Source organism: Hyperolius riggenbachi, chromosome 7 (assembly GCF_040937935.1).
Source record: "Hyperolius riggenbachi isolate aHypRig1 chromosome 7, aHypRig1.pri, whole genome shotgun sequence".
Classification (NCBI taxonomy): domain Eukaryota; kingdom Metazoa; phylum Chordata; class Amphibia; order Anura; family Hyperoliidae; genus Hyperolius; species Hyperolius riggenbachi.
Genome location: NC_090652.1, coordinates 106,046,061 through 106,071,814, shown reverse-complemented (window position 1 = coordinate 106,071,814; position 25,754 = coordinate 106,046,061). Strand labels below are relative to the sequence as shown.

The window sequence follows — 25,754 nt, the reverse complement described above, 5'->3', positions numbered from 1 at the left end:
ATAGTACTGTTTTTTTAGCTAGGCCTATTTTTAACACTGACTCTCAAGCAATCAGAAACTATACTTAAAGAGGAACTCTAGTGAAAATAAAGTAATAAATTTTTTTTACAAAAATTATGTATAAATGAATTAGTCAATATTTGCCCATTGAAAAATCTTTCCTCTCCCTGATTTACATTCTGACATTTATCACATGGTGACATCTTTACTGCTGGCAGGGGATATCAGTGGAAGGAGATGCTGCTTGCTTTTTGTCAGTTGGAATTAGCTGTAAACAGCTGGTATTTCCCACAATGCAACAAGGCTCCCACAGTGTGATGTCAGAACCATAGTCCTGACATCACGCTGTGGGAAGGGTTTCACCACAATATCAGCCATATAGAGCCCCCTGATGATCTGTTTGTGAAAAGGAAAAGATTTCTCATGGGAAAGGGGGTATCAGCTACTGATTAGGATCAAGTTCAATTCATGGTTACGGTTTCTCTTTTCTCTTCGGACATCAGCCAACCCCCGTTGGTACCGGAAAATGGGGGGTTTACAATACAAATCTGACTGTATAGCATATTACAAAGTAAGATTGGGAGATTGTCCTGTTGTGCGGATACTGGAGCCAATGTGGATTCAGAACAGCTACAGTCAAATGCATTATACATGAAATTATATCATGAACCTGGGGATTGAGGAACATTTAGGAAATCCTGTTTGATCAATTTGGGTACATGACATTCCTTTTCACCAGTCTACAACGGTAACTGTTTTTTACTATTCTCACCTGTAGATGGCAGTGCTGCCTGCTAAGACATGGATGTTCAAGCACCATCTAACTGATAGTGTAATTTATTTCTCTATATTATTACTACTATTATTACTGGATCACAGATTGTGTGGGTTTATACCTATGGACAAGGGCCCCACACCTCATTTGCAAGGCAAACAATAGTGATCAGCTGAAAATATTCTATATGGCTGGGTACTGTTTCCCTCTACTTGCTCAGAATGTCTGAAACTATTGTCCACTTTCATTGTTTTTAATCCACTTGTGCAAATTATAAGCAGATATTAAAACCCATTCCCATGTAACAAGAAACTGACATTAAGGATTCTTGTTCTAGGAACAGGTCTATGAAGCAACTACGAAAACCTTGATTGAAGGAATTATGAATGGATACAATGCTACAGTGTTCGCCTATGGCCCAACAGGTAATAACCCATCTGGGTAATAAATACAGTATGCAACAAGATACAGAATTGATAATAATGACATTGTACTTATGGGTAATAACAAAAAAACCAAACAGCTCAGGGTAACCCAGAACCACTAGGAAAGTACAGGGGACTAAAAGAGACCAATATAAAGCCCTACTAAAAAGCAATGCTCAGTGTAATTTGCCTTCTTAAGGGGAACCTGAGACGAGAAGCGCCTCAGGTTCCATACTTACCTGTGGCTTCCTTAAAGGGAATATCCTGGCAGCCCCCCCCCCCCCCCCAAATGACATTTACTTACCCAGGGTTTCCTCCATCCCCCTGCAGCCGACATGTCCTGCGCAGTATACTCCACACCACGTGCAAGTGATTGACAGCGGCGCTCGTGCAGGCGCAGTAGAGGACGGCCTCCCGAGGGCGGCCTCTGCACCGGCAGGAACACCAGGCTGGCGGCTGGGAGCGGAGCTGCTGCGAGGGAGATGCCGGCTGCAAGGGGCTGGAGGAAGCCCCAAATAAGTAAAAAAAAATTTTCAATGTATCACACGCTGAACTGCGTAATATACATTGATGAATCAACACCATTGTTACATGTCTACACCACTGGCTGCTATAGCTTTTACTACACCCCCTATTCAGTAGCAAGTTCTTGTTGTTTCCTTAAAGAGAATCTGTACTCTAAAATTCTTACAACAAAAAGCATACCATTCTATTCATTATGTTCTCCTGGTCCCCTCTGCGCTGTTTCTCCCACTCTCTGCTGCAAACCTGGCTTGTAATTGCCAGTTTTAGATAGGGTTTACAAACAAAATAACCAGCTTGCGATAGGCTCACATAAGCAGAGTGTGTGAGTCATACAGAGCCTGCAGGGGGCCTGGAGAGGGTGTGTATAGCTTATATCCAATCACAAGCAGCCCTGCACATTCCAGTCTGAGTGCCTCAGCCCGACAGAGGAGAGAAGATTAGATCATATAACAGAGATAATACAGTCACTGTGCAAGTAGGAAAGGCTACAGTAAGCCAGACCACATTAGAACAGGCATAGGAACTTATAGGATTGCAGAAATAAGGATGAACATTTTGTTACAGAGTCTCTTTAAGCAAGAAATTTTCTTTACATCTGAGGCATGTTGTTGGCTCATTGCACAACACAGCTGCCACACTAGAGACTGCTGCAGGCCCACTGGAAGAAAATGGCATATTAAATGGTCGCATTTTTTGAATATTTTACTGTGCATGAATGTTTATATGATTTTGTTTCCCATCTGTCTCAGGCACGGGTAAGACCTACACAATGCTGGGAGTGGATTGTGAATCAGGAATATACATTAACACTCTGAATGACCTTTTCAAAGCCATTAAGGAGAGTAGTGAAGGCAGGGCACCTTCTGTGTCCCTGTCATATCTGGAGGTATGTAAATAAGCTGCCATAAATATGCACATATACAAAAGCATTACAGCTTATCTTAAAGGGGAATACAGGGATATATATATATATTTATTGGCGTATAAGACGACTTTTTAACCCTTAAAATTTTTTTGAAAAGTCGGGAGTCGTCTTATACGCCGGGTGTCAGTCAGTCCAGTCCTTACGCCAAGAGTTCAGGTCCAGAGAGTTCAGTAGGGTGCCGGGTGCCAGGCAGAGTTGTATTTACATATGCTTCAGTCATCCGGTTAATAGATCACTGTCCATTTAATAGCTTCTTACGAGCAGCCGCTCGTGTGGGTAGCAGTGCCGCTTCCGGGGTCACCTGACTGGTGACGTGTGCACTCCACTGATGATAGGTGGGGGGAAAGGCTGCGCATCCCTAAACACATGTTGCAATTGAATGGTCAATCGCACAGGCATACACCGCCTCTGCCAGACTGAAAAATGTATGCCCTGCATCCAAGACAATTGTTAACATTTATTAAACTAGGAGGAATTTTAGCTTCCAATATGGTTTGCATGCAAAGTATATTATACTAGACACTTGTGCCACAGTGAGGCAAACCTCCGGGCAAGTGACCTAACCTAAATTTAAAACCTTGCGAGCAGCTAAGCAAAAAAATGTGTAACTTACATTTGGTTGAACAGCGAGGAGAACGTCAGCGCATACCACTAAGGCTGCATCTGAAATGACCACCAGCTCAGTGTGAAGCACCTAAATAGATTTTCTGCACACTTCGCATTCAATTCAGATGCAAATCATATGCAAATCTGCTACTACTTATTATGCAAACAGGAAACTCAGGAGGAGGGGCTGGGAGCAGCTAACCTGACAGTTACATAGTTACAAAGTTAAGGAAAGGTGGGGGGAAAGGCTGCGCATCCCTAAACACATGTTGCAATTGAATGGTCAATCGCACAGGCATACACCGCCTCTGCCAGACTGAAAAATGCATACCCTGCATCCAAGACAAGTGCTAACATTTATTAAACTAGGAGGGACTTTAGCTTCCAATATGGTCCAATATGGTGTGCATGCAAAGTATATTATAATAGACACTTTGCATCTGAATTGAATGCAAAGTGTGCAGAAAATCTATTTAGGTGCTTCACACTGAGCTGGTGGTCATTTCAGATGCAGCCTTAGTGGTATGCGCTGGCGTTCTCCTCGCTACTCCACTGATGATGCTCATGGAGGAAGAGACTGCCGGGCTGTAGTGTGGAGCGCTCACGTCACCAGTCAGGTGATCCCGGAAGCGGCACTGCTACCTGCGCGAGCGGCTGCTCGTAAGAAGCTATTAAATGGACAGTGTGATATTCAGTAGGGGAAGCCTCTGCATGATCCTTTTCCACTCCTCCTGCCAGTGGCGTAACTAAGAAGCTTGGACCCTGGTACGAGTTTTACGTGGGACCCCCAAGCACTGTATTGATATGGTGCCCCCAAAACCAACCTAGCACAGCTGCAGAGGTGTAATCGGAGTAAGGAAGCCATTTGTTTAGGATTATCACCATGCAATGCACATACAGAGATGTTCATTACCAGTATAGCACCAAAGAAAAGCTAATAAGATGGATGAAGGAGAGGCCCTAGTGGACCCTGGTGTGGTTGCATCCTCTGCAGCCCCTATTGCTATGCCACGGCATCCTGTGCTGGGACCCTCTAAACAATCTTTGAAATGAATATCAACGATTGCTTGCAGACGCACTCTGACGAGGACGCCTGCGCAATAGCACAGAGCTGGTTGTGCGTGGTGTTGTTCTCCACATATAAGTGGCTCTGTGCTACTTCGCAAGCCCACTGGCGTCTGTGCAGTGCGATCGCCCTGCTAATTGGAGGTGTGCACAGCCGCAAAGATGAAGAGGGGTCAGCCAGCAGCGGAGGGGTTGTGGGAAGATCAGGTAAGGCCCTGCACACACTGAAAAACGCAAGCAAAATCGCAAGCGCATGCGTTTTTAAAATCGCAAGTGTATGTAGTTTTAAAAACGCATCGTATTTTTAAAGCATTTGCGTTTTTCTTGTAATTGCTGATTGGCTAAAGAATCCTTTGTTTTTTTTCTAGTTTACATTTCAACAGGAATCAGGAAATTGCAGAGTCTTCTGGGATACTGACTTCTGAAAAACGCAATGGAATCGCATTGCATTGTGTTTTTTAATGCGTTTTTCATGCTCTGCGTTTAAAAAAGCGCAGCAGGCACTGCGAATGCGTTTTTCTAAAAACACATCGTACCAGTGTGTACAGGTCATCACGATTTTCATTATTTTTCAAAAGACCTTGCGATTTTAAAAACGCAGCCCAAGCGCAGCAGTGTGTGTACAGGCCCTAAGCCTCTGGAGCATCCAGAGTCTTCCCCAAACTGACGTACATATCTAACGTTTGTTATTTTTTAAACTTACAGGTGTACTTACAATGCCGTATGGGACTCTGCTCAAAATACAATATACAGTGGTGTGAAAAACTATTTGCCCCCTTCCTGATTTCTTATTCTTTTGCATGTTTGTCACACTTAAATGTTTCTGCTCATCAAAAACCGTTAACTATTAGTCAAAGATAACATAATTGAACACAAAATGCAGTTATAAATGTTGGTTTTTATTATTTAGTGAGAAAAAAACTCCAAATCTACATGGCCCTGTGTGAAAAAGTGATTGCCCCCCTTGTTAAAAAATAACTGTGGTTTATCACACCTGAGTTCAATTTGTGTAGTCACCCCCAGGCCTGATTACTGTCACACCTGTTTCAATCAAGAAATCACTTAAATAGGAGCTATCTGACACAGAGAAGTAGACCAAAAGCACCTCAAAAGCTTGACATCATGCCAAGATCCAAAGAAATTCAGGAACAAATGAGAACAAAAGTACTGTAATTGAGATCTATCAGTCTGGTAAAGGTTATAAAGCCATATCTAAAGTAGAGTTGGGCCGAATGGTTCGCCGGCGAACGGTTCCAGGCGAACTTTGGGGGTTCGCGTTCGCCTGCATCAGGCGAACTTTTGCGGAAGTTCGATTCGCCCCATAAAGCAAAAATTTTCGCCTCCATTTTACTGTCAGCAGACATGGTATTGTGAAACACACTGCTTTCAGTGCTAAAGACCTCACCCACCCTCCCTTCAAGCTAGGTCCTTTTATACCATTTGACTCAGTTGTCTGCCTACACTAATTAGTTATGGGACAGCTGCTACACACTATGCTAGGGAGATTTTAATTGGCCTCCCACCTCCCTCCTACCGGAAGGAGGAGGGTCTCTTCTGCCAGGGAATTATACTATTTTAAAAACCAGTATACATCATACCATAGCCGGGAATCGAACCCAGACCTCACTGTGTGGTGGGCACGTCACCCTAAGCACTGTACCACTACAGTAGTAAGTGAAGCTTGCCTAAAATTTAACATTTATGCTCAACGCAATAGAACCATTAGGTTGCTTAAAGGAGAACTGTAGTGAGAGGTATATGGAGGCTGCCATATTGATTTCCTTTTAAGCTATACCAGTTGCCTGGCAGCCCTGCTGATCTATTTGGCTGCAGTAGTGTGAATCACACCAGAAACAAGCATGCAGCTAATCTTGTCAGATCTTACAAAAATGTCAAACACCAGATCATACCATAGCTGGGAATCGAACCCAGATCTCACTGTGTGGTGGACACGTCACCCTAAGCACTGTACCACTACAGAAGTAAGTGAAGCTTGCCTAAAATTTAACATTTATGCTCAACGCAATAGAACCATTAGGTTGCTTAAAGGAGAACTGTAGTGAGAGGTATATGGAGGCTGCCATATTGATTTCCTTTTAAGCTATACCAGTTGCCTGGCAGCCCTGCTGATCTATTTGGCTGCAGTAGTGTGAATCACACCAGAAACAAGCATGCAGCTAATCTTGTCAGATCTTACAAAAATGTCAAACACCAGATCATACCATAGCTGGGAATCGAACCCAGATCTCACTGTGTGGTGGGCACGTCACCCTAAGCACTGTACCACTACAGAAGTAAGTGAAGCTTGCCTAAAATTTAACATTTATGCTCAACGCAATAGAACCATTAGGTTGCTTAAAGGAGAACTGTAGTGAGAGGTATATGGAGGCTGCCATATTGATTTCCTTTTAAGCTATACCAGTTGCCTGGCAGCCCTGCTGATCTATTTGGCTGCAGTAGTGTGAATCACACCAGAAACAAGCATGCAGCTAATCTTGTCAGATCTTACAAAAATGTCAAACACCAGATCATACCATAGCTGGGAATCGAACCCAGATCTCATTGTGTGGTGGGCACGTCACCCTAAGCACTGTACCACTACAGAAGTAAGTGAAGCTTGCCTAAAATTTAACATTTATGCTCAACGCAATAGAACCATTAGGTTGCTTAAAGGAGAACTGTAGTGAGAGGTATATGGAGGCTGCCATATTGATTTCCTTTTAAGCTATACCAGTTGCCTGGCAGCCCTGCTGATCTATTTGGCTGCAGTAATAATAATCCAAACATTTGTATAGCGCTTTTCTCCTGTCAGACTCAAAGCGCTCAAGAGCTGCAGCCACAGGGACGCGCTCAAGAGGCCACCCTGCAGTGTTAGGGAGTCTTGCCTTGAACTCCTTACTGAATAGGTACTTGACCTAGCCAGGATTCAAACCCTGGTCTCCCATGTCGAAGGCAGAGCCCTTAACCAGTACACTATCCAGCCACTGTAGTGTGAATCACACCAGAAACAAGCATGCAGCTAATCTTGTCAGATCTTACAAAAATGTCAAACACCAGATCTGCTGCATGCTTGTTCAGGGTCTAGGGCTAAAAGTATTGGAGGCAGAGGATCTGCAGGATAGCCAGGTAACTGGTATTGCTTAACCACTTGCCGACCGCACGCTTATACCGTGCGTCGGCAAAGTGGCAGCTGCAGGACCAGCGACGCAGTATTGCGTCGCCAGCTGCAGGCTGATTAATCAGGAAGCAGCTGCTCGTGCGAGCGGCTGCTTCCTGTCAATTCACGGCGGGGGGCTCCGTGAATAGCCTGCGGGCCGCCGATGGCGGCTCGCAGGCTAAATGTAAACACAAGCGGAAATAATCCGCTTTGTTTACATTGTACGGCGCTGCTGCGCAGCAGCGCCGTAAGGCAGATCGGTGATCCCCGGCCAATCAGCGGCCGGGGATCGCCGCCATGTGACAGGAGACAGCCTGTCACTGGCTGCACAGGACGGATAGCGTCCTGTGCAGCCCGGATCTCCAGGGGGGGCCAGGTAGGAGAGGAAGGGGGAGGATTTCGCCGCGGAGGGGGGCTTTGAGGTGCCCCCCCCGCAACACCCGGCAGGCAGGAGCGATCAGACCCCCCCAGCACATCATCCCCCTAGTGGGCTGCAGAGCCCACCCAGCACAGATCAGCTAAGACAGCGCTGGTCCTTAAGGGGGGGTAAAGGGTGGGTCCTCAAGTGGTTAAAAGGAAATCAATATGGTAGCCTCCATATACCTTTCACTACAGTTCTCCTTTAAGCAACCTAATGGTTCTATTGCATTGAGCATAAATGTTAAATTTTAGGCAAGCTTCACTTACTTCTGTAGTGGTACAGTGCTTAGGGTGACGTGCCCACCACACAGTGAGATCTGGGTTCGATTCCCAGCTATGGTATGATCTGGTGTTTGACATTTTTGTAAGATCTGACAAGATTAGCTGCATGCTTGTTTCTGGTGTGATTCACACTACTGCAGCCAAATAGATCAGCAGGGCTGCCAGGCAACTGGTATAGCTTAAAAGGAAATCAATATGGCAGCCTCCATATACCTCTCACTACAGTTCTCCTTTAAGCAACCTAATGGTTCTATTGCATTGAGCATAAATGTTAAATTTTAGGCAAGCTTCACTTACTTCTGTAGTGGTACAGTGCTTAGGGTGACGTGCCCACCACACAGTGAGATCTGGGTTCGATTCCCAGCTATGGTATGATCTGGTGTTTGACATTTTTGTAAGATCTGACAAGATTAGCTGCATGCTTGTTTCTGGTGTGATTCACACTACTGCAGCCAAATAGATCAGCAGGGCTGCCAGGCAACTGGTATAGCTTAAAAGGAAATCAATATGGCAGCCTCCATATACCTCTCACTACAGTTCTCCTTTAAGCAACTTAATGGTTCTATTGCATTGAGCATAAATGTTAAATTTTAGGCAAGCTTCACTTACTTCTGTAGTGGTACAGTGCTTAGGGTGACGTGCCCACCACACAGTGAGATCTGGGTTTGATTCCCAGCTATGGTATGATGTATACTCATGTATGTATCCCCAGCTATGGTATGATGTATACTCATGTATGTATTCCCAGCTATGGTATGATGTATACTGGTTTTTAAAACAGTATAATTCCCTGGCAGAAGAGACCCTCCTCCCTCTGGTAGGAGGGAGGAGGGAGGAGGAGGAGGGAGGATAAAATCTCCCTAGCAGAGTGTGTAGCAGCTGTCCCATAACTAATTAGTGTAGGTAGGCAAATGGTATAAAGGACCTTGCTTGGAGGAGGGAGGGAGGGTCCTCCAGCAGTGATGTGTATTTCACTCAATTAGGTGTTGCTCCAGGTATTAGAGCTTTTGAAACATGTTTTCTATCATTTTTCCAGCTGATAGAATGTTTTAAAACTTTGAAAGTTCGCCTCCCCATTGAAGGCTATTGCGGTTCGCGAACTTTTTCGCGAACCGAACCTTTTGCGAAAGTTCGCGAACAGGGTTCGCGAACCTAAAATCGGAGGTTCGGCCCAACTCTAATCTAAAGCTTTGGGACTCCAGCGAACCACAGTGAGAGCCATTATCCACAAATGGCAAAAACATGGAACAGTGATGAACCTTCCCAGGAGTGGCCGGCCGACCAAAATTACCCCAAGAGCGCAGAGAAAACTCACCCGAGAGGCCACAAAAGACCCCAGGACAACATCTAAAGAACTGCAGGCCTCACTTGCCTCAATTAAGGTCAGTGTTCACGACTCCACCATAGGAAAGAGACCGGGCAAAAACGGCCTGCATGGCAGATATCCAAGGCACAAACCACTTTTAAGCAAAAAGAACATCAAGGCTCATCTCAATTTTGCTAAAAAAAATCTCAATGATTGCCAAGACTTTGGGGAAAATACCTTGTGGACCGACGAGACAAAAGTTTTACTTTTTGGAAGGTGCGTGTCCCGTTACATCTGGCGTAGAAGTAACACAGCATTTCAGCAAAAGAACATCATACCAACAGTAAAATATGGTGGTGGTAGTGTGATGGTCTGGGGTTGTTTTGCTGCTTCAGGACCTGAAAGGCTTGCTGTGATAGATGGAACCATGAATTCTACTGTCTACCAAAAAATCCTGAAGGGGAATGTCCGGCCATCTGTTCGTCAACTCAAGCTGAAGCGATCTTGGGTGCTGCAGCAGGACAATGAACCAAAACACACCAGCAAATCCACCTCTGAATGGCTGAAGAAAAACAAAATGAAGACTTTGGAGTGGCCTAGTCAAAGTCCTGACCTGAATCCTATTGAGATGTTGTGGCATGACCTTAAAAAGGCGGTTCATGCTAGAAAACCCTCAAATAAAGCTGAATTACAACAATTCTGCAAGGATGAGTGGGCCAAAATTCCTCCAGAGCGCTGTGAAAGACTCGTTGCAAGTTATTGCAAACGCTTGATTGCAGTTATTGCTGCTAAGAGGGGCCCAACCAGTTATTAGGTTCAGGGGGCAATTTCTTTTTCACACAGGGCCATGTAGGTTTTGAGTTTTTTTTCTTACTAAATAATAAAATAATAAAAACCATCATTTAAAACTGCATTTTGTGTTCAATTATGTTATCTTTGACTAATAGTTAACGGTTTTTGATGAGCAGAAACATTTAAGTGTGACAAACATGCAAAAGAATAAGAAATCAGGAAGCGGGCAAATAGTTTTTCACACCACTGTACATGCATTATTTACTTCACCTCCTTTTTAAGGGACAGGCATGTAAACCCCAGTACGTTCAGTATGAGCTGAAGCACTGTGCTTCTCCTGGTACTAAACTATGCATAGTGTATGTTGATCTCTTCTTGAATAATGTCTTTTGGAACTGATCGCGCTGCTTTCACAGCTGTAAATTGACTCTGTAATATAATCATATTCATACCTCTGCTAGGGTGTATTCATACTATGCTCGTCGCATTGCGCATCCTAACAACCAGGATCTCAACACAACTATGATGAAAAGTTGAGTATACCGTAAAAGCGTGCTACCACATAAAACATTCAGTTTACACTGTCCTTAATCTGCACAAGTGACAGAGTTACAATCCTGTAGTATGGACACTGAGGCACCAGAAGGATAAAAAGATCTAAAACGTTTAAAAAATGAGGGAGTAGTGGTGGACTTACCTCATCCGGGCAGACACAAGAAAATGCCAATCAACTTTCAGCAAAACAATTTATTTACATATTCCAGTAAAATATACCGCATTTCGTGGGAGTGACCCGCTTCCTCAGGCAATAAGATGGAGCATATACAAAAAACAGGCCTGGTACTATGCCAAACGCCTCTGTCATATACAAAAACATCTCTTTGTGTATATCTGATATGGAACAGTGGGACCTGTGGTATGATGTCTTAAAGGCACGCCATAGAGGAAGGTAGGCACTCAAGATTGCTGCAGCATCTGGCAGTAGATGGGAGTTGGAATAGAGTTAAGATCATTTTGGAAACGGGGAGGGGGGGGGGGGTAAAAATGTAAAACAGGAATTCAATCATTTTCAGAACTCTTGTGTGATTAGAGGGAGGGGCTAGTGTAATAAGTCATAAAACTAGGTAGAGTAGAGCTTTAAGTATAGGCACTATAGCAATTTAAGCCTACTTTAAATAATAAGGAGGGCTGAGCAAGAGTCAACTGAAAGGATAAAAGAACTTATTTACCTAGTAGTTGTCATCCAAAGACTTGTTAGAGTTGAAATTTTAAAGCTCCACCAATGTCACCAAATTGGAAGCCGTGGTCAGCACTTTGCAATCTTTACATACGGTAGCAGCTGCTGGAAGTGATCAAACACATACTGAAAGCAGAATTTTACTTTAAACACCTGAACTGACACAAGACATGATGAGATAAGCATAGGTACATATAGTACTAGTCCTACTAAGAAATTGTCCCTTTCTGTATCACTGTACAGCAAGTGTTAAAAACTAGTTCTGTTATCTATGCAAATGAGGCAGTCAAACAATTTAGCCTGGTGTCCTGAAAAGTAAATTGTAGGGAAAACACTCTTATCTGGCTAAGGAAACGCTGCTGACTGTCATGGCTGCTGTTCAGAGATCAATAATAAATAATAAAATAACAAGAGACTCTATTTTACTGATGTTCTATTTACCAATAGTACTACACATACAAATAATTATCTGATACATTTATTTTCAGAGCAGGTTCGCTTTAAGCATTTGGAATGGTTAATAACAATTGTTTCTTTGAACTTTCAGATCTACAATGAGACCATCCGGGACCTTTTGAACCCTTCTGGTGTTTTGGATCTTAGAGATGACTCAAAAGGCAATTTGCAGATTGCTGGGGTGACCGAGTTCTTTCCTTCTAGTGCTGAAGAGGTAATTCACTTATATTATTTATATTTATTTATTTGCACTGACTTATTGTGCTGCACTTTACAAAATACGCCAATTAATCATTTCACTAACTATACCTTTGAGGGGCTTACAATCTAATCCCCATTAAAACCATTACAAATAATTAAAAGTAATCTCAGTTGTCATCTACGTATCATGGGTCGACTGAGACAATCAATTTTCTGCAGATTAATGCATTCTGATTGCATACTCGCCATGTCATTAAACAACAGGCCCTCCTGGAATTATATAAACCTGTGTGAATGGCGATATACATTAAAAAATGTCAGAGGAATTGCTTATCTCTGATGAAAAATAAACAGGGAGTGACTGAAATGGAGACTTTGATTGCAATCCATTTCGTTGGACATAGCCGCCTTCATCAGGTAAAAGTCTAATTGTGCATAGTAATAACTGTTGAATTCCCAGCGTTTTTGTTTTTTCCCCAAAATGTTTTATTAGTTTTTCAAAAAGTTTACAACAACCCAAAGGGCAACATTTGTAGAAGACATAACTGATACACACTTTGCAAATCCCAGCCTGTAACATCCCTTAATATTAAAGGCATACTTTGCCCTATGTATGAATAAAAGATGGAAGATTCTATTGCCTCAATTCACTAAGCTTATCTCCTGTCTTTAATAACTCTTCTAGAGTTGTTACCATGGGGATAAGGCATGTAGTATTCAGGAAACATTTTACCTCAGGCAAACCTAAAGTTAACTCTTCTGTCCTTAAAGTTAACTCTTCAATCCTTAAAATAACTCCAGAGTTAAAGACAGGCTGTTTATTAACTGCATGTGAAAATAACTACAGAGGAGGTAAATTAACTACAGAGGAGGTAAAATAACTACAGAGGAGGTAACTTAACTACAGAGGAGGTAACTTAAGGAATGAAGAGATAAGATAACTCTCTCTTATGTGGAGGTAAGTTTTCTCTTGCCTTATTATCTCCAGCATGATCTTAGTGAATTGAGGCCATTGTTGTTAATTTTTTATCCTAGCCCTAAATTCACGCACAATATTATTTTCTATGTCATTTACCTGTATATCTTACCTCCATTGTTTAAACATGGAGCCTATTAACCTCCCTCGCGGTCTATTAAAATCGCCAGGGGGCAGTGCAGCACTTACATTTTTTTTTAATCATGTAGCTAGCTTAGCGCTAGCTACATGATAGCCGCTGTGCAGCGGCATCCCCCTACCCCCTCCGATCTCCTCCGGCGATTAGCGCAAACAGAAAATCCCGTTCAGAACGGGATTTCCTGTTTGGCTTCCCCGTCGCCATGACGACGATCGACGTTGTGACGTCATCGGGAGTCCCGATCCACCCCTCAGCGCTGCCTGGCGCTGATAGGTAGCGGCGAATCGGCGTGGAGTGGCGGCATCCAGTTTTGCCACATGAGCAACATCAACAATAAGGGATTTCACTAGGGATTTAATCTGCATGTATGGTAGGAAATCAGCAGGTTTCATAGAATATTTTTCACACAGTTCACTAAATGTCAGCCATTTACCGGTATCTAAATTTAGAAGATTTCCAGTTTTGTAATTCCTCTTTAATCCTGATCTGAGAAATCACGTTTTGATATCCTAGGAGAGAAATGAGGGTTGCCCAAAATGGGCATTTACTTAGATATCAAAAAAGGAAGACCAAGGTCTTTGCGTATCGCTTTCCATGCAAGCACTACATTTTGCTTGAGCCTCATAGGAAGCTCGCAAAGTTTAGAGTGCAGGAGGAACAACAGGGACCATGGCTTCACCAAAGCCATCTCTAGTCATAAATTGGAATATCTATCGGAGCCCTTAATCCAGTCTTGAATGTGACGAAGCTAGGCCGCCAGGTTGTACTGTCGAAGATTTTTGCCACCATGATCTTTGACCTGTTGAAGCTTTGCCAGAGCAATCCTTGGTTTCTTTCCTTGCCAGAGAAATCTACTAAAAGCAGACTCAAATTCTTTAATGTCTTTGTTTTTAAGGAGGAGTGGGACTGTTTGATTAGGGTACAGTAGTCTACCCATTGTGGTCATCTTAAAGGAAACCAGAGACAAGTCTAACTAAAAGCTTTTATATATACCTGGGGCTTCCTCCAGCCCCATCCACATGGATCACTCCCACGCCACCTTCCTCAGTCCTCTACCTTTTCGGTACCGGGTCCCGTAACTTCAGCCATTCGATGGCTGCAACTGGCTGAAGTGATGGGACCCAGTACCGAAGAGGGAGAAGACTGTGGACGGCGGCGTGGGAGCAATCCGTGCGGAGGGGGCTGGAGGAAGCACCAGGTATGCATAAAACTTTAAAGAGAACCTGTACTGAGTAAAATTATTTAAAATAAACACTCAAGGTAACTTCAAATGAACATTAAATAGTTACCTTGCCATCAGTTCCTCTCAGAAGCACTCCATTTTCTTCTGACAATAATCCCTTCCAGTTCTGACAGCATTTTGTCAGAACTGAAATATATCTGTTGCTCTCAGTTATATATCAGTTGCTGTCAGTTACAGCTGAGAGGAGAACTGATGTGTCCATGCTTCCCTATGGCTCAAGTGGGCGATGTTACAGTTTAACTGTGTGCTGACCAGAAAGCTGTTATGGTGTAATGGCCATTTTCAAAATGGAGGACGGAGAATTCCATTGATCACAGTGGACAAATGGGACGCAGGAGAGGAGATAGAGATTGAGGAGTAGACTACACAGGAGGTAAGTATGACTTGTGTATGCTTATTTTGACTTTTAATTTTCAGTTCAGGTTTTCTTTAAGTTAGACTCATCTCTATTACACTTTAATAATGGCTGCCCTACCAGATAAACCTGAAGGTAATTTGTCCCACCTTTCCAATTGTTCTTTGATCTGACGAAACAACCGTGTGTCATTTTTAAAATAAACCTGGGTGGGGTCTCTAGGAATAATAATGCCCAAATATTTTATTTGAGTATGTGCCAGTTGAACAGTTCTCCCAGTCCCTAGTGTCAGCCAATTTTAATAGTGGCATAAACTTGCATTTATCTTTATTAATTCGTAGCCCAGAAAGAGCTGCGAATTCTTGCAAAATCTGGAAAACCTGCGGGATTTGAGTCTGAGGATCTTTAAGAACAAGAAGAAAATCATCAGCGAACAGTGCCTGTTGTAACTCAACATCCTCTACCATTAGCCCTCGAATATTTCTCCTTATTAGCATCGCTAAAGGCTCCAGGGCCATATTGAAGAAAAGGGGGGATAAGTGGCAAACCTGACGGACTCCTCTTCCCATAGGAAAGGCTTCTGATAAAAACACTTGTGTAGCTATCCTGGCCATGGGAGCTCTGTACATGGTCTGCAATGCACGATAAAAGGGCCCTTGGAAATCCATGGCCTCCATTGTACCCAACATCCAGTCCAACTCCACAATATCGAATGCTTTTCAGCATCTAACATAAGGATTGCTGAATTCTTATAAGTTTTGGGATATTCCCGGACATGCTCCAACCAGGTCAGTACTCTGTTCTGCCTCTCACTAAGCCCACTTGATTCCGGTGCATCAAAGCTGGCATAATCTGGGACAACCGATCCGCTAAGATTTTAGAGAAAATCTTGGCATCCTGGTTAATGAGGGAGATAGGTCTGTATGAGCCAACCAATGTATGATCCTTCCCCTCTTTGGGCAACAATTTTACATAGGCCGTTCTGCCTGTCTATGGGTACATGGATTCTGTCAGGATTTAATTAAAAAGTTTGGCCAAAATTCCCCAGGAAGGCCATCAGGGCCCGGGGAATTTTGATTAGCCAGATTTTTGATAACCACTTGAACCTCCTGCACACCAACTTCACCATTCAGAAATTAATTTGGTTCTGGGACAATTTAGTGACCTGAAGTGTTTTAAACACCTCAGCAAAACTCGTGGGAGCAGGACAGCTAGTGGAATACAGTTTAGCAAAAAAAGCCTGAAACATAGAATTCGCCCGATTATGATCACTTACTATAGACCTGTTTTCGTCTTTTATACGATCCCAGTGTTTTTAACTCAGTACTTATTTATGATGTAAAAATCAATACATTCCTAGATGTCTTGTCCTGTAATTTTGTTTTTTTTAAGCAGGAGCTGAACAATTATATCAATGATATCATTGATATGAAATGATGAGGAGGGGGCTGGAACATAGTGGATAGTGGGAAAGGGCCTTGGATGAACCTAAATTAAGTGGACCACATGGCTCCTCCTACTCCATCTCATGTGGTATTGCTCATGGCCTTGCCCCTCCTCCTACATGATCGCATGTCTGTTTTTTACATTGGCACTTTGACAGCTTGAGGCTCTAAAGCATTCCCATAAGTGGTATAATGCAAGGAACTGGAGGTAGGGACATTCTAATGTCACTGACCACTGCTGCACATAACTCTGCAAGTTTGCTGGGGAGCACAGGAGAAGGCACAAGGAGAAAGATGGAGGAAAAAAGTCAGGCCCTCCTCCCCACATCCTTTGCACTACCAAACTTCCACGCCCTACACTCTCTCTGGCTCCATAGAGCAGTATTAGTTCTACTGTCCTCATGGCGGCCCTGCCAGTGGCGTAGCTAAGGAGCTATGGGCCTTGGTGCAAGTTTTACATAGGGCCCCCAAGCACTCTATACATAACAATTGATACGGCGCACCAAAACCTGCCAAGGACAACACAGTGTCAGAGGAGGGGGATGTGGAACAGCTTGTTAATCATTATTATTATTCAAAGCATTTATAGAAGAGATAAATACAAGCACAGGACCAATAAAGTGCTAGTACTGCAGTTGAGGCAGGGCCCTACGGGTCCCTCTGCCCCAAGGGCCCTGGTGCGGTCGAGACCCCTGTAACCCCTATTGCTATGCCACTGGGCCCTGTCTAGGAACATAATGGCTTAGTACTGTCTGGCTGTGTTATCATTTATGTAGCTATCAATAGCATTTAGTAGTCTTATTTTACAGGAAATAAATGCAGTCTAAGATTTTATATAAACGGCTCATTCCATAGAATATTTTGTCAAATGAGTCCATACCATATAGTATCCAGGAGACAACATACAATGTAAAGAATAGCCCATGTAACAAATACCATATAACTGGACGCTGTTATCCATACGACTAATCATTCTTAATATTGTAAAAATATTACAGTGGATGTAACTATTTCAGCCATATAGTTGCAGTAGATAAACAAATATATGGAAAATGGTAATGAAGGGAAAAGGCGATGAGCCTGGCATCATCCACTTTTTCAGTTTTATGATATTCATAACAAAACAAACTGGGCCATTTGAAAAGTAACATTCATAGATTTGTAGCTTATGAAAGTAAAGGATGATCCCTTAGTCCAGTGTTTCTCAACATTTTATTGGTATGTACCCCTTTTAAAAGCCTGTACTCACCAAGTACCCCCTAGCATAGTAAACATTATCACAAGTACTCCTCGACAAATTTATGTTTATCGTAGTACATGATAATTGGTTCTAAACAATTTCCAAGTGTTTACTATTACTTTTAAATAGCTAATTTACTAATTTGATGTTGTTTAAATAAGATGTATCATTTTCTAAAACTCTACATTTGTTATTCTTGGTTAAGTATATCAAGCCCGAGTACCCCCTGGAACCATCGGAAGTATCCCCAGGGGTACCGCACGTTGAGAAACTAGGTCTACCCATAACATACTCATTCTCAGAAATATGAGGGTCATCTGAAAAGTAACAGCTCTTTACAATTAAAGTACATTCCAGCAGAAGCACAAAAATTACAAGGAACACTAGTGGACAGAATATGCACTGGTTATTTGCCCTGTGCGTGACTGCCTGCAGTTGGAGCCGCAAACTGGGGGTAGGACAGCACAATGGAGAGAAGCCCATCCAAAAACGAAGAACAGGTAAGTAGGAGGATCCCAAACTACACACGCTGGGGTAGATATAGTGTCAGCTCAGGAACCCTTTAAAGTGGACTGCAGTGGTAAACCCCCCTAAAGACCAGGGCAATTTTAACTAAATGGGCCACTGCGGCTTTAAGGCATAGCTGCAGGCCCGTACAACTCAGCACACAAGTGATTCCCCCCCCCTTTTCTCCCCACCAACAGAGCTTTCTGTTGGTGGGGTCTGATCGCAACCCCCCCCCCCCCCCGTGTTTGTTTTATATAAATATTTATTTATTTTTTTATAAAATGTGCTGTTTTTGTATTTATTGTCCCCCTGCTCCCTCTCTCCCTCCCCCCAGCCAGCCAATGATGCGATCAGCTGTCATAGGCTTCAGCCTCCCCAGTACATCGCTGCTGTTGATCGCAGCGCTGTACTCAGTAGAAAGACGGCGGTTTCGCTAACAGTCTCCCGAGCAGTGATTGCCGCTTGGAGACTGAAGTCTGAACTCTCAGTAATGAACATTCTGTACAGATCACCCGACAGAACTAAAGATGTCACCACCAGTGATACATTTCAGAATGTAAAACAGTGAGAGAGATGAAAGAGTGTACAGTGGGCAAACACTGACTAAATAATCTATAAAAGAATAAAGTAAACAATAAGCAATTTTATTCATTATGTTATTTTCACTACAGTTCTTCTTTAACCATTAGTTTTGTACAGCCTGAAGAAGCCGTATAAAGCTAGGCAATCATTGCTCAGGCATCACTCCTTCTACAGCATCAATCAACTAAGAGTGAATGCCTCATCAATAGTCGATCAATATTTGGATTGTAATATAAATCCTAAATTCTATATTTTTAATAGATTTTGATAGATTTTATGGTTATATCAAAACTATATTCTAATCTATTAATCTATAGTGTTGCCTAGCCAGAGGGCAGCTGTCAAAAGTGACCATTGGATGAAATTTTGGATTTAACGAATGTACAGCTTATGTAGAGTGTCCAGATTTTTGTGTGTCCAACCTGGGACGGGGAGGGGGGCGTGGGGGGGGGGGGGGGGGGGCGGCGCGAGCAGCGCGCCGCTGCGAAAAGTGGGGAGGACTGAGGAGCGCGCAGCGGCGAAGACTGGGGGGGCTGCGCCGCGCCGAAAAATGGGCGTAGCCATGACATTGTATGGGCGGAGCTAACGTAATGATGTAACAACGAGGCATAAGAAAGCAGTGTTTACGCCATGATGTGGACAAACGAGACTTTGCATCATGGGTGTGCAGAAACTGTGTGATGCTATTAGTATACCGTAACCACAAAGCAGCAAACATAGCCATCTATGACCATTAAATAATAAAAGCAGTAACAGTTACCCTGGACACCAGAAAATAAACGCAATAGGCAACATGTCAGCACAAAATAACCGCAATGCAGGCAACATGTCAGTATAAAATAAATGCAATGCGGGCAAACATGTCAGTACAAAATAAACGCAATGCGGGCAAACATGTCAGTACAAAATAAACGCAATGCGGGCAAACATTTCACCAGACAATAAACGCAATGCGGGCAAACATGTCAGTACAAAATAAACGCAATGCGGGCAAACATGTCAGTACAAAATAAACACAATGCGGGCAAACATGTCAGTACAAAATAAACGCAATGCGGGCAAACATGTCAGTACAAAATAAATGCAATGCGGGCAACATGTCGGTACAAAATAAACGCAATGCGGGCAACATGTCGGTACAAAAGAAACGCAATGCGGGCAAACATTTCACCAGAAAAGAAACGCAATGCGGGCAAACATTTCACCAGAAAAGAAACAATGCGGGCAAACATTTCACCAGAAAAGAAACGCACTGCGGGCAAACATTTCACCAGAAAAAAAACGCACTGCGGGCAAACATTTCACCAGAAAAGAAACAATGCGGGCAAACATTTCACCAGAACAGAAACAATGCGGGCAAACATTTCACCAGAAAAGAAACAATGCGGGCAAACATTTCACCAGAAAAGAAACAATGCGGCCAAACATTTCACCAGAAAAGAAACAATGCGGCCAAACATTTCACCAGAAAAGAAACAATGCGGGCAAACATTTCACCAGAAAAGAAACAATGCGGCCAAACATTTCACCAGAAAAGAAAAAATGCGGGCAAAGTTCCCCTGGAAAGAAAGCATTTACTCACCTGGCAGAAGTCTCCGGCCTCTGGCGCGCTGACGCCTGATAGCGGACGCCATCTTGCCTCACTCGTCCTGCTTGCGACTTACTGACTGATTGTACTGAGAGACGGCTCCAGTGCTTTTTGTCTGTGTGCAAGTGCATTGCTATTGTTCTAAACCTAGCGTTTTTACAATCCAACACTTGATCTTCAACTGTATTGCTTTGTATTGAAGATAGATTGTATTTTAGGCAGTTTAGGTTGTGTGATTAGGGACTAGGGAGGGAGAGTCTGTCACTGGTGCTGCTGCTGCAGGCCTGCAGCCAGCAGCTAGGCCCTGTGCCTGCCCTGCTCTGTGCTCTTGCTCTAGTCTCTAGTTACCTCACCTCACCTGTGCTCTCACCTGTCCTTACTGTACTACTTCTGTGTTAGATAGATATTGTACTATTTTATAGTTAGCAAGGCCCAGCTTTACTGCTATACCTGTCCTGCTGTATCTGCTCTCTGTAATCTAGTCACACCTGTTGTATTGGTTAGCTAGATTCTTCTATAGTTTAGTTAGTACTGTAGTGTACTCTAGTCTGTGTATAGGTACCGTCCGTCACCGCGTTACCTAGGGTCTTTGTGTGCGCAGTCAGTGCACGTCTGCGCTGTCCGCACCCTCTCGCTAGTTCTACACCCGTCCTATTGTTTATTACGGTACTTCTATTGTGTATTTGCTGACTTGTACTGTAGTCTGTGTATAGGGACACCGTCAGTCAGCGTCAGCTAGGGTCTTTGTGTGCGCAGTGCGCACTCTCTCGTTAGCGCTACACTGATCTCTGCTGTAGAGTACACCTGTCCGTCACCTCACACACCCACCACCACCAGTCCCACCCCATTAAAGTACCCCACTTGTCCCACCTGCCTTTACATAAGTTTTTTTTTTCATTTGTATAATATTAAAAATATACAATGTCTGGCACTGGCAGCCGCGATCTGGGCAGGGGCAGCAAGGGCAGCAAGGGCATCGCCAAGAGAGGAGGTCGTGGGCGTGGCAGCCGCGCCACCACCACCATGCGCAGTTCTGCGTCTGCACCAGTGGCTATTCCGCCATTAGCCACTGGCCGTGGACGCCTTGGCCGCCCAACAGCTGGGAGTCACGCTGCAGAGACACAGCAGCAGCAGCGTGTGGCCCAGATGTTCCTCCCACCGCCAGGTCGTAGCCGTCCTATTGAGGAGAAGGACGCAGACGCTGTGGTGGAACTGATGGTGGATGAGCAGGCCACCATTAGCTCTGGAACAGAGTCCTCCACCCCCGCCACCACTCCTGTTCGCAAGAGCAGCAGCAGCCGCCCAGCACTGCCTGGGGAGCAGGAGGAGGAGTGCAGTTCTCCAGCCCCAGCGGGCGACACCAGCACCCTATCACTCAGCACCTTCTTATCCCCAAGCACAGCGGGGTTATGGAGTGCTGTTGCGGCAGAATTGGAGGAGGAAGGAATGCTAATGGGCACTTTGGGGATGATGCTTTGGACAGTCAGACAGTGGTGACTGTCCATCCGCCCATGCATGCAAAAGGGGAGTTTGGGGGATCCCAGCAGGACATGTTTGTGGAGGGGGAGGATGATGATGACATTGTGAAGGACAAAGACTGGTTGCCAGGTCCTAGGAGTGGGGATGTCATCAGCTCTGAGAAGGAGGAGGAGGATGCGTCTGCGGGCCTTGCTAGAAGGATCAGCATCGCAGGCATGGGCAGGATCACAAGTGGGCGTGGTATGCAGGCCACACAGCGTGCTGATCAGGAGACGAGTTCTGCCAGTGCCACCACCAGCCGCACCAAGAAGCCCCCCCCCCCCCCCCCCCTACCACCACAGGGAGACCAGTGGCAGCAGCACCTTCCAGCCGAAGGGGCAACTTCACCTCCCCAATATGGAATTTTTTCACCCTTCCATATTTGGAGTGCAAGTATGCCACCTGCAACCAGTGCCGCAAGCAGCTCAGCAGAGGGAAGGAGCCCTCTGCGTTTGGCACCACCTCTCTGGTCAACCACCTTGCAGGGAAACACTTTCACGAGCATGAGGAGTTTGTGAAGTTGAAGGAAGCTGGCAGTGGCAGACCCGCCACCACTGCGAAGCCATCGGCAGCAGGAGTGCGTCAGCAACGCACTGCTCCTCCTCCCTCTGCAACTCCTGCCGCCGACACTGAGGCCTGTTCTGGCAGCCAGTCCTCAGTGGCCTCCTCTGCTCCCTCCACTGCTTCCCGTGCCAGCAAAAGACCTCGCCAGACCCTGGTCAGCGACACCTTCCAGGGGGTGGTCAGGGTTCTGCCTCCCAGCAGCCGTCGCGTGCGTCAGCTGAACGGCTTGCTGGCACGGGCCATGTGCTCCCAACTCCTGCCTTATTCCCTTGTGCAGGAGGGGAGCGACATGCGTGCGCTCCTGATGTGTGCAGCCCCCGATTGGCCAATCCCCAGCCGACATTATTTTGCACGCACGGCCATCCCTGCACTTCACCGCTCTGTGATGGCCAATGTCGGGAGAGGGCTGGAGCACGCGGTGGGTCAACGGGTCCACGTCACCATGGACTCGTGGAGCAGCCGGTTTGGGACAGGCCGCTATCTGTCTTTCACCGCGCATTGGGTCAGCTTGGTGGAAGGGGGTGAGGAGGGTGGAGCAGCATCGGCCAGCACTGCCAGAGCAGCAGCAGCACCAACAACGCAGTGGGTGGTGCCACCATGCAGGGTCAGCAGAACAGCAGCAGGTTCCTCTGATCCGCTTCCATCCTCCGCCACACCAGCCCAAACCCCCCGCCTCAGCAGCAGCGTGAAGCCCCGCCACTGCCAAGCGCTGCTGGAATTGGTCAGCCTGGGGAAGACCAAACTGACGGCGAACCACGTCCTGGCCAAACTCCGAGAGCAGGAGAGGAATTGGCTGACCCCCAGAGGCCTCAGAGTAGGAGAGGTGGTGTCCGACAATGGGGCAAACCTGGTCGCTGCCATCAGCAGGGGAGACCTGACCCACATCCCCTGCCTGGCGCACGTCCTGAACCTGGTAGTCCAAAAGTTCCTGCGGACCTACCAGGGGATGGACCGACTCCTTGAGGCGGCAAGGAAGGTTGTGCGTCACTTCCGGCACTCGCCTGCAGCCGTGGCGAGCCTGGAAGAGGTGCAGAAGGAGCTGCACCTGCCACAGCACCGGCTCATGCTCGATGTTCCAACTCGCTTGAACTCCACCCTGGCGATGTTGGAGCGTCTGGTTAAACAGAGGCAGGCTGTCAGCCAGTACGTTGCACGAGCAACAGTTGCCTCCCTCACTGCAACTGGGCGTGCCGCCACCAACCTCCCGTCCATCATCTCCACGGAGGACTGGGGGCACATGCAGCAGGTGTGCTCAGTCCTGGCACCCTTCCTGCAGGCCACCAACATGGTGAGCAGAGACCATGCAATGGTGTGCGAGTGGGTCCCCTTGGTGTGTGTGCTGGACAGGGCCCTGTATGCACTGGTGGAAGAGGGAGAGGCAGCCTTGGACCAGCAGGAGCTGCAGGCAGCTTCACAGGCCACCTCTGAGGAGGAGGGCTCGGAGTTGGTGGAGGTCCCTGACCTTGCTGCTGATGAGGGGGAGCAGCAGAGCGCAGCTGGACTGGTGCGGGGGTGGAGAGAAGATGAGGTGGAGGAGGCAGAGGAGGACAGCAATGTCGGCTCTGGGACTGCCGATGATGTGCCAACAGACGTGGCCAGACTGTTCCCAATGGCAGCGCACATGCTGAGGTGCCTGCGCAAGAACCCAAGGGTGATCCAGATGAAGCAGAGGGAGGACATCTGGATCTGCATGATGCTGGACCAACGTCTGAAGGGGAAGCTCAGCCAGTTCCTGCCTGCAGAAGGAGACCGTGCGCAACAAATGAGGGATTTGCAGCTGTCCCTTGTTGAGCGCTTGCAGGAAGCCTTCCCTGAGCCATCCACCCCCACTGTCCAGCCAGCACAGAGGCAGCGGCAGGTGCCTGCATCCACCAGCAGCAAGCGCTCGCGGACCACAGACCTGCTGTCTCTGACCCAAGAGCTCTACATGAGTGTAGAGCTGCCAAGGACTAGAGAGGAGGTGCCTGCAGCAGCATCCTTCTCCAGTCACAGGCAGCGCTTGACCCGCATGGTGGCTGACTACATGGGGTCCTTCAGCGGGCTTGACAGCGTGGCCCCTGTTGATCCCATGGAGTATTGGGTCAAGCACCTGCCGATCTGGAGCGAGCTTGCGCAGTACGCCCTGGAAGTGCTCTCCTGCCCCCCTTCCAGCGTACTGTCAGAGCGTTGCTTCAGTGCAGCCGGTGGAGTCGTCACTGAGAAGCGATCTCGTCTGTCTCACAAGTCTGTGGACAGACTGACGTTTCTCAAAATGAACCAGGCTTGGGTGGAAGGCGTATTCATGGCCCCTGTTGTCGGCGAGAGGGGTACATGAAGTGACGACTGCCACACACACATACACCTGCTGCTGCTGCTGCTGTTATATTTCATCCTGCTGTCTGTGTGTTTCCACTGCCAGGGAACACATTACAAGGTACTGCTGCCCAAGCGCCACCAGCTATTACGCTCAAAAATAGCTGCATTAATTTGAAAAAAAAAAAAAAATTGTAATTATTTTAGGGGTGTCCGGGTTGAAAACTGTGCTGTCCCAATTGTGTATTGGACACAATGTGGGCTTCACGACCGCTGTCTGGAACCTCATGCTGTGTATTTACGGCCCTGGGACCACCGCTAGGACCCAGGGCCTACTATGTCTCGCTGCCTGCCCTCCTGCCTGCTGCCAAATGCCAGTCTGCCACACACACTTATCCTCCTCACGCTGCCTGCTGTTATATTTCCTCCTGCTGTCTGTGTCTCCTCTCCGCTGCCAGGGAACACATTACAAGGTGCTGCTGCCCAAGCGCCTCCAGCTATTACGCTCAAAAATAGCTGCATTAATTTGAAAAAAAAAAAAAATTGTAATTATTTTAGAGGTGTCCGGGTTGAAAACTGTGCTGTCCCAATTGTGTATTGGACACAATGTGGGCTTCACGACCGCTGTCTGGAACCTCATGCTGTGTATTTATGGCTCTGGGACCACCGCTAGGACCCAGGGCCTACTATGTCTCGCTGCCTGCCCTCCTGCCTGCTGCCAAATGCCAGTCTGCCACACACACTTATCCTCCTCACGCTGCCTGCTGTTATATTTCCTCCTGCTGTCTGTGTCTCCTCTCCACTGCCAGGGAACACATTACAAGGTGCTGCTGCCCAAGCGCCACCAGCTATTACGCTCAAAAATAGCTGCATTAATTTGAAAAAAAAAAAAAATTGTAATTATTTTAGAGGTGTCCGGGTTGAAAACTGTGCTGTCCCAATTGTGTATTGGACACAATGTGGGCTTCACGACCGCTGTCTGGAACCTCATACTGTTCATTTACGGCCCTGGGACCACCGTTAGGAACCAGGGCCTACTATGTCTCGCTGCCTGCCCTTCTGCCTGCTGCCAAATGCCAGTCTGCCACACACACTTATCCTCCTCAAGCTGCCTGCTGGTATATTTCCTCCTG

The 25,754-nt window shown here is 46.0% G+C and overlaps 1 protein-coding gene across 4 annotated transcripts in view; it reads left to right on the top strand.

Moving 5' to 3' along the window:
* LOC137524517 (kinesin-like protein KIF19) overlaps positions 1-25,754 on the top strand; it is a 232,123-nt gene that overhangs the window by 32,356 nt on the left and 174,013 nt on the right. For all 4 annotated transcript variants that reach the window (XM_068244485.1, XM_068244486.1, XM_068244483.1 and 1 more), the window contains 3 exons: positions 1,113-1,200; positions 2,475-2,611; positions 12,063-12,185. In XM_068244485.1, the coding sequence (XP_068100586.1) occupies positions 1,113-1,200; positions 2,475-2,611; positions 12,063-12,185 (348 nt within the window). The remainder of the gene's footprint in view (positions 1-1,112; positions 1,201-2,474; positions 2,612-12,062; positions 12,186-25,754) is intronic.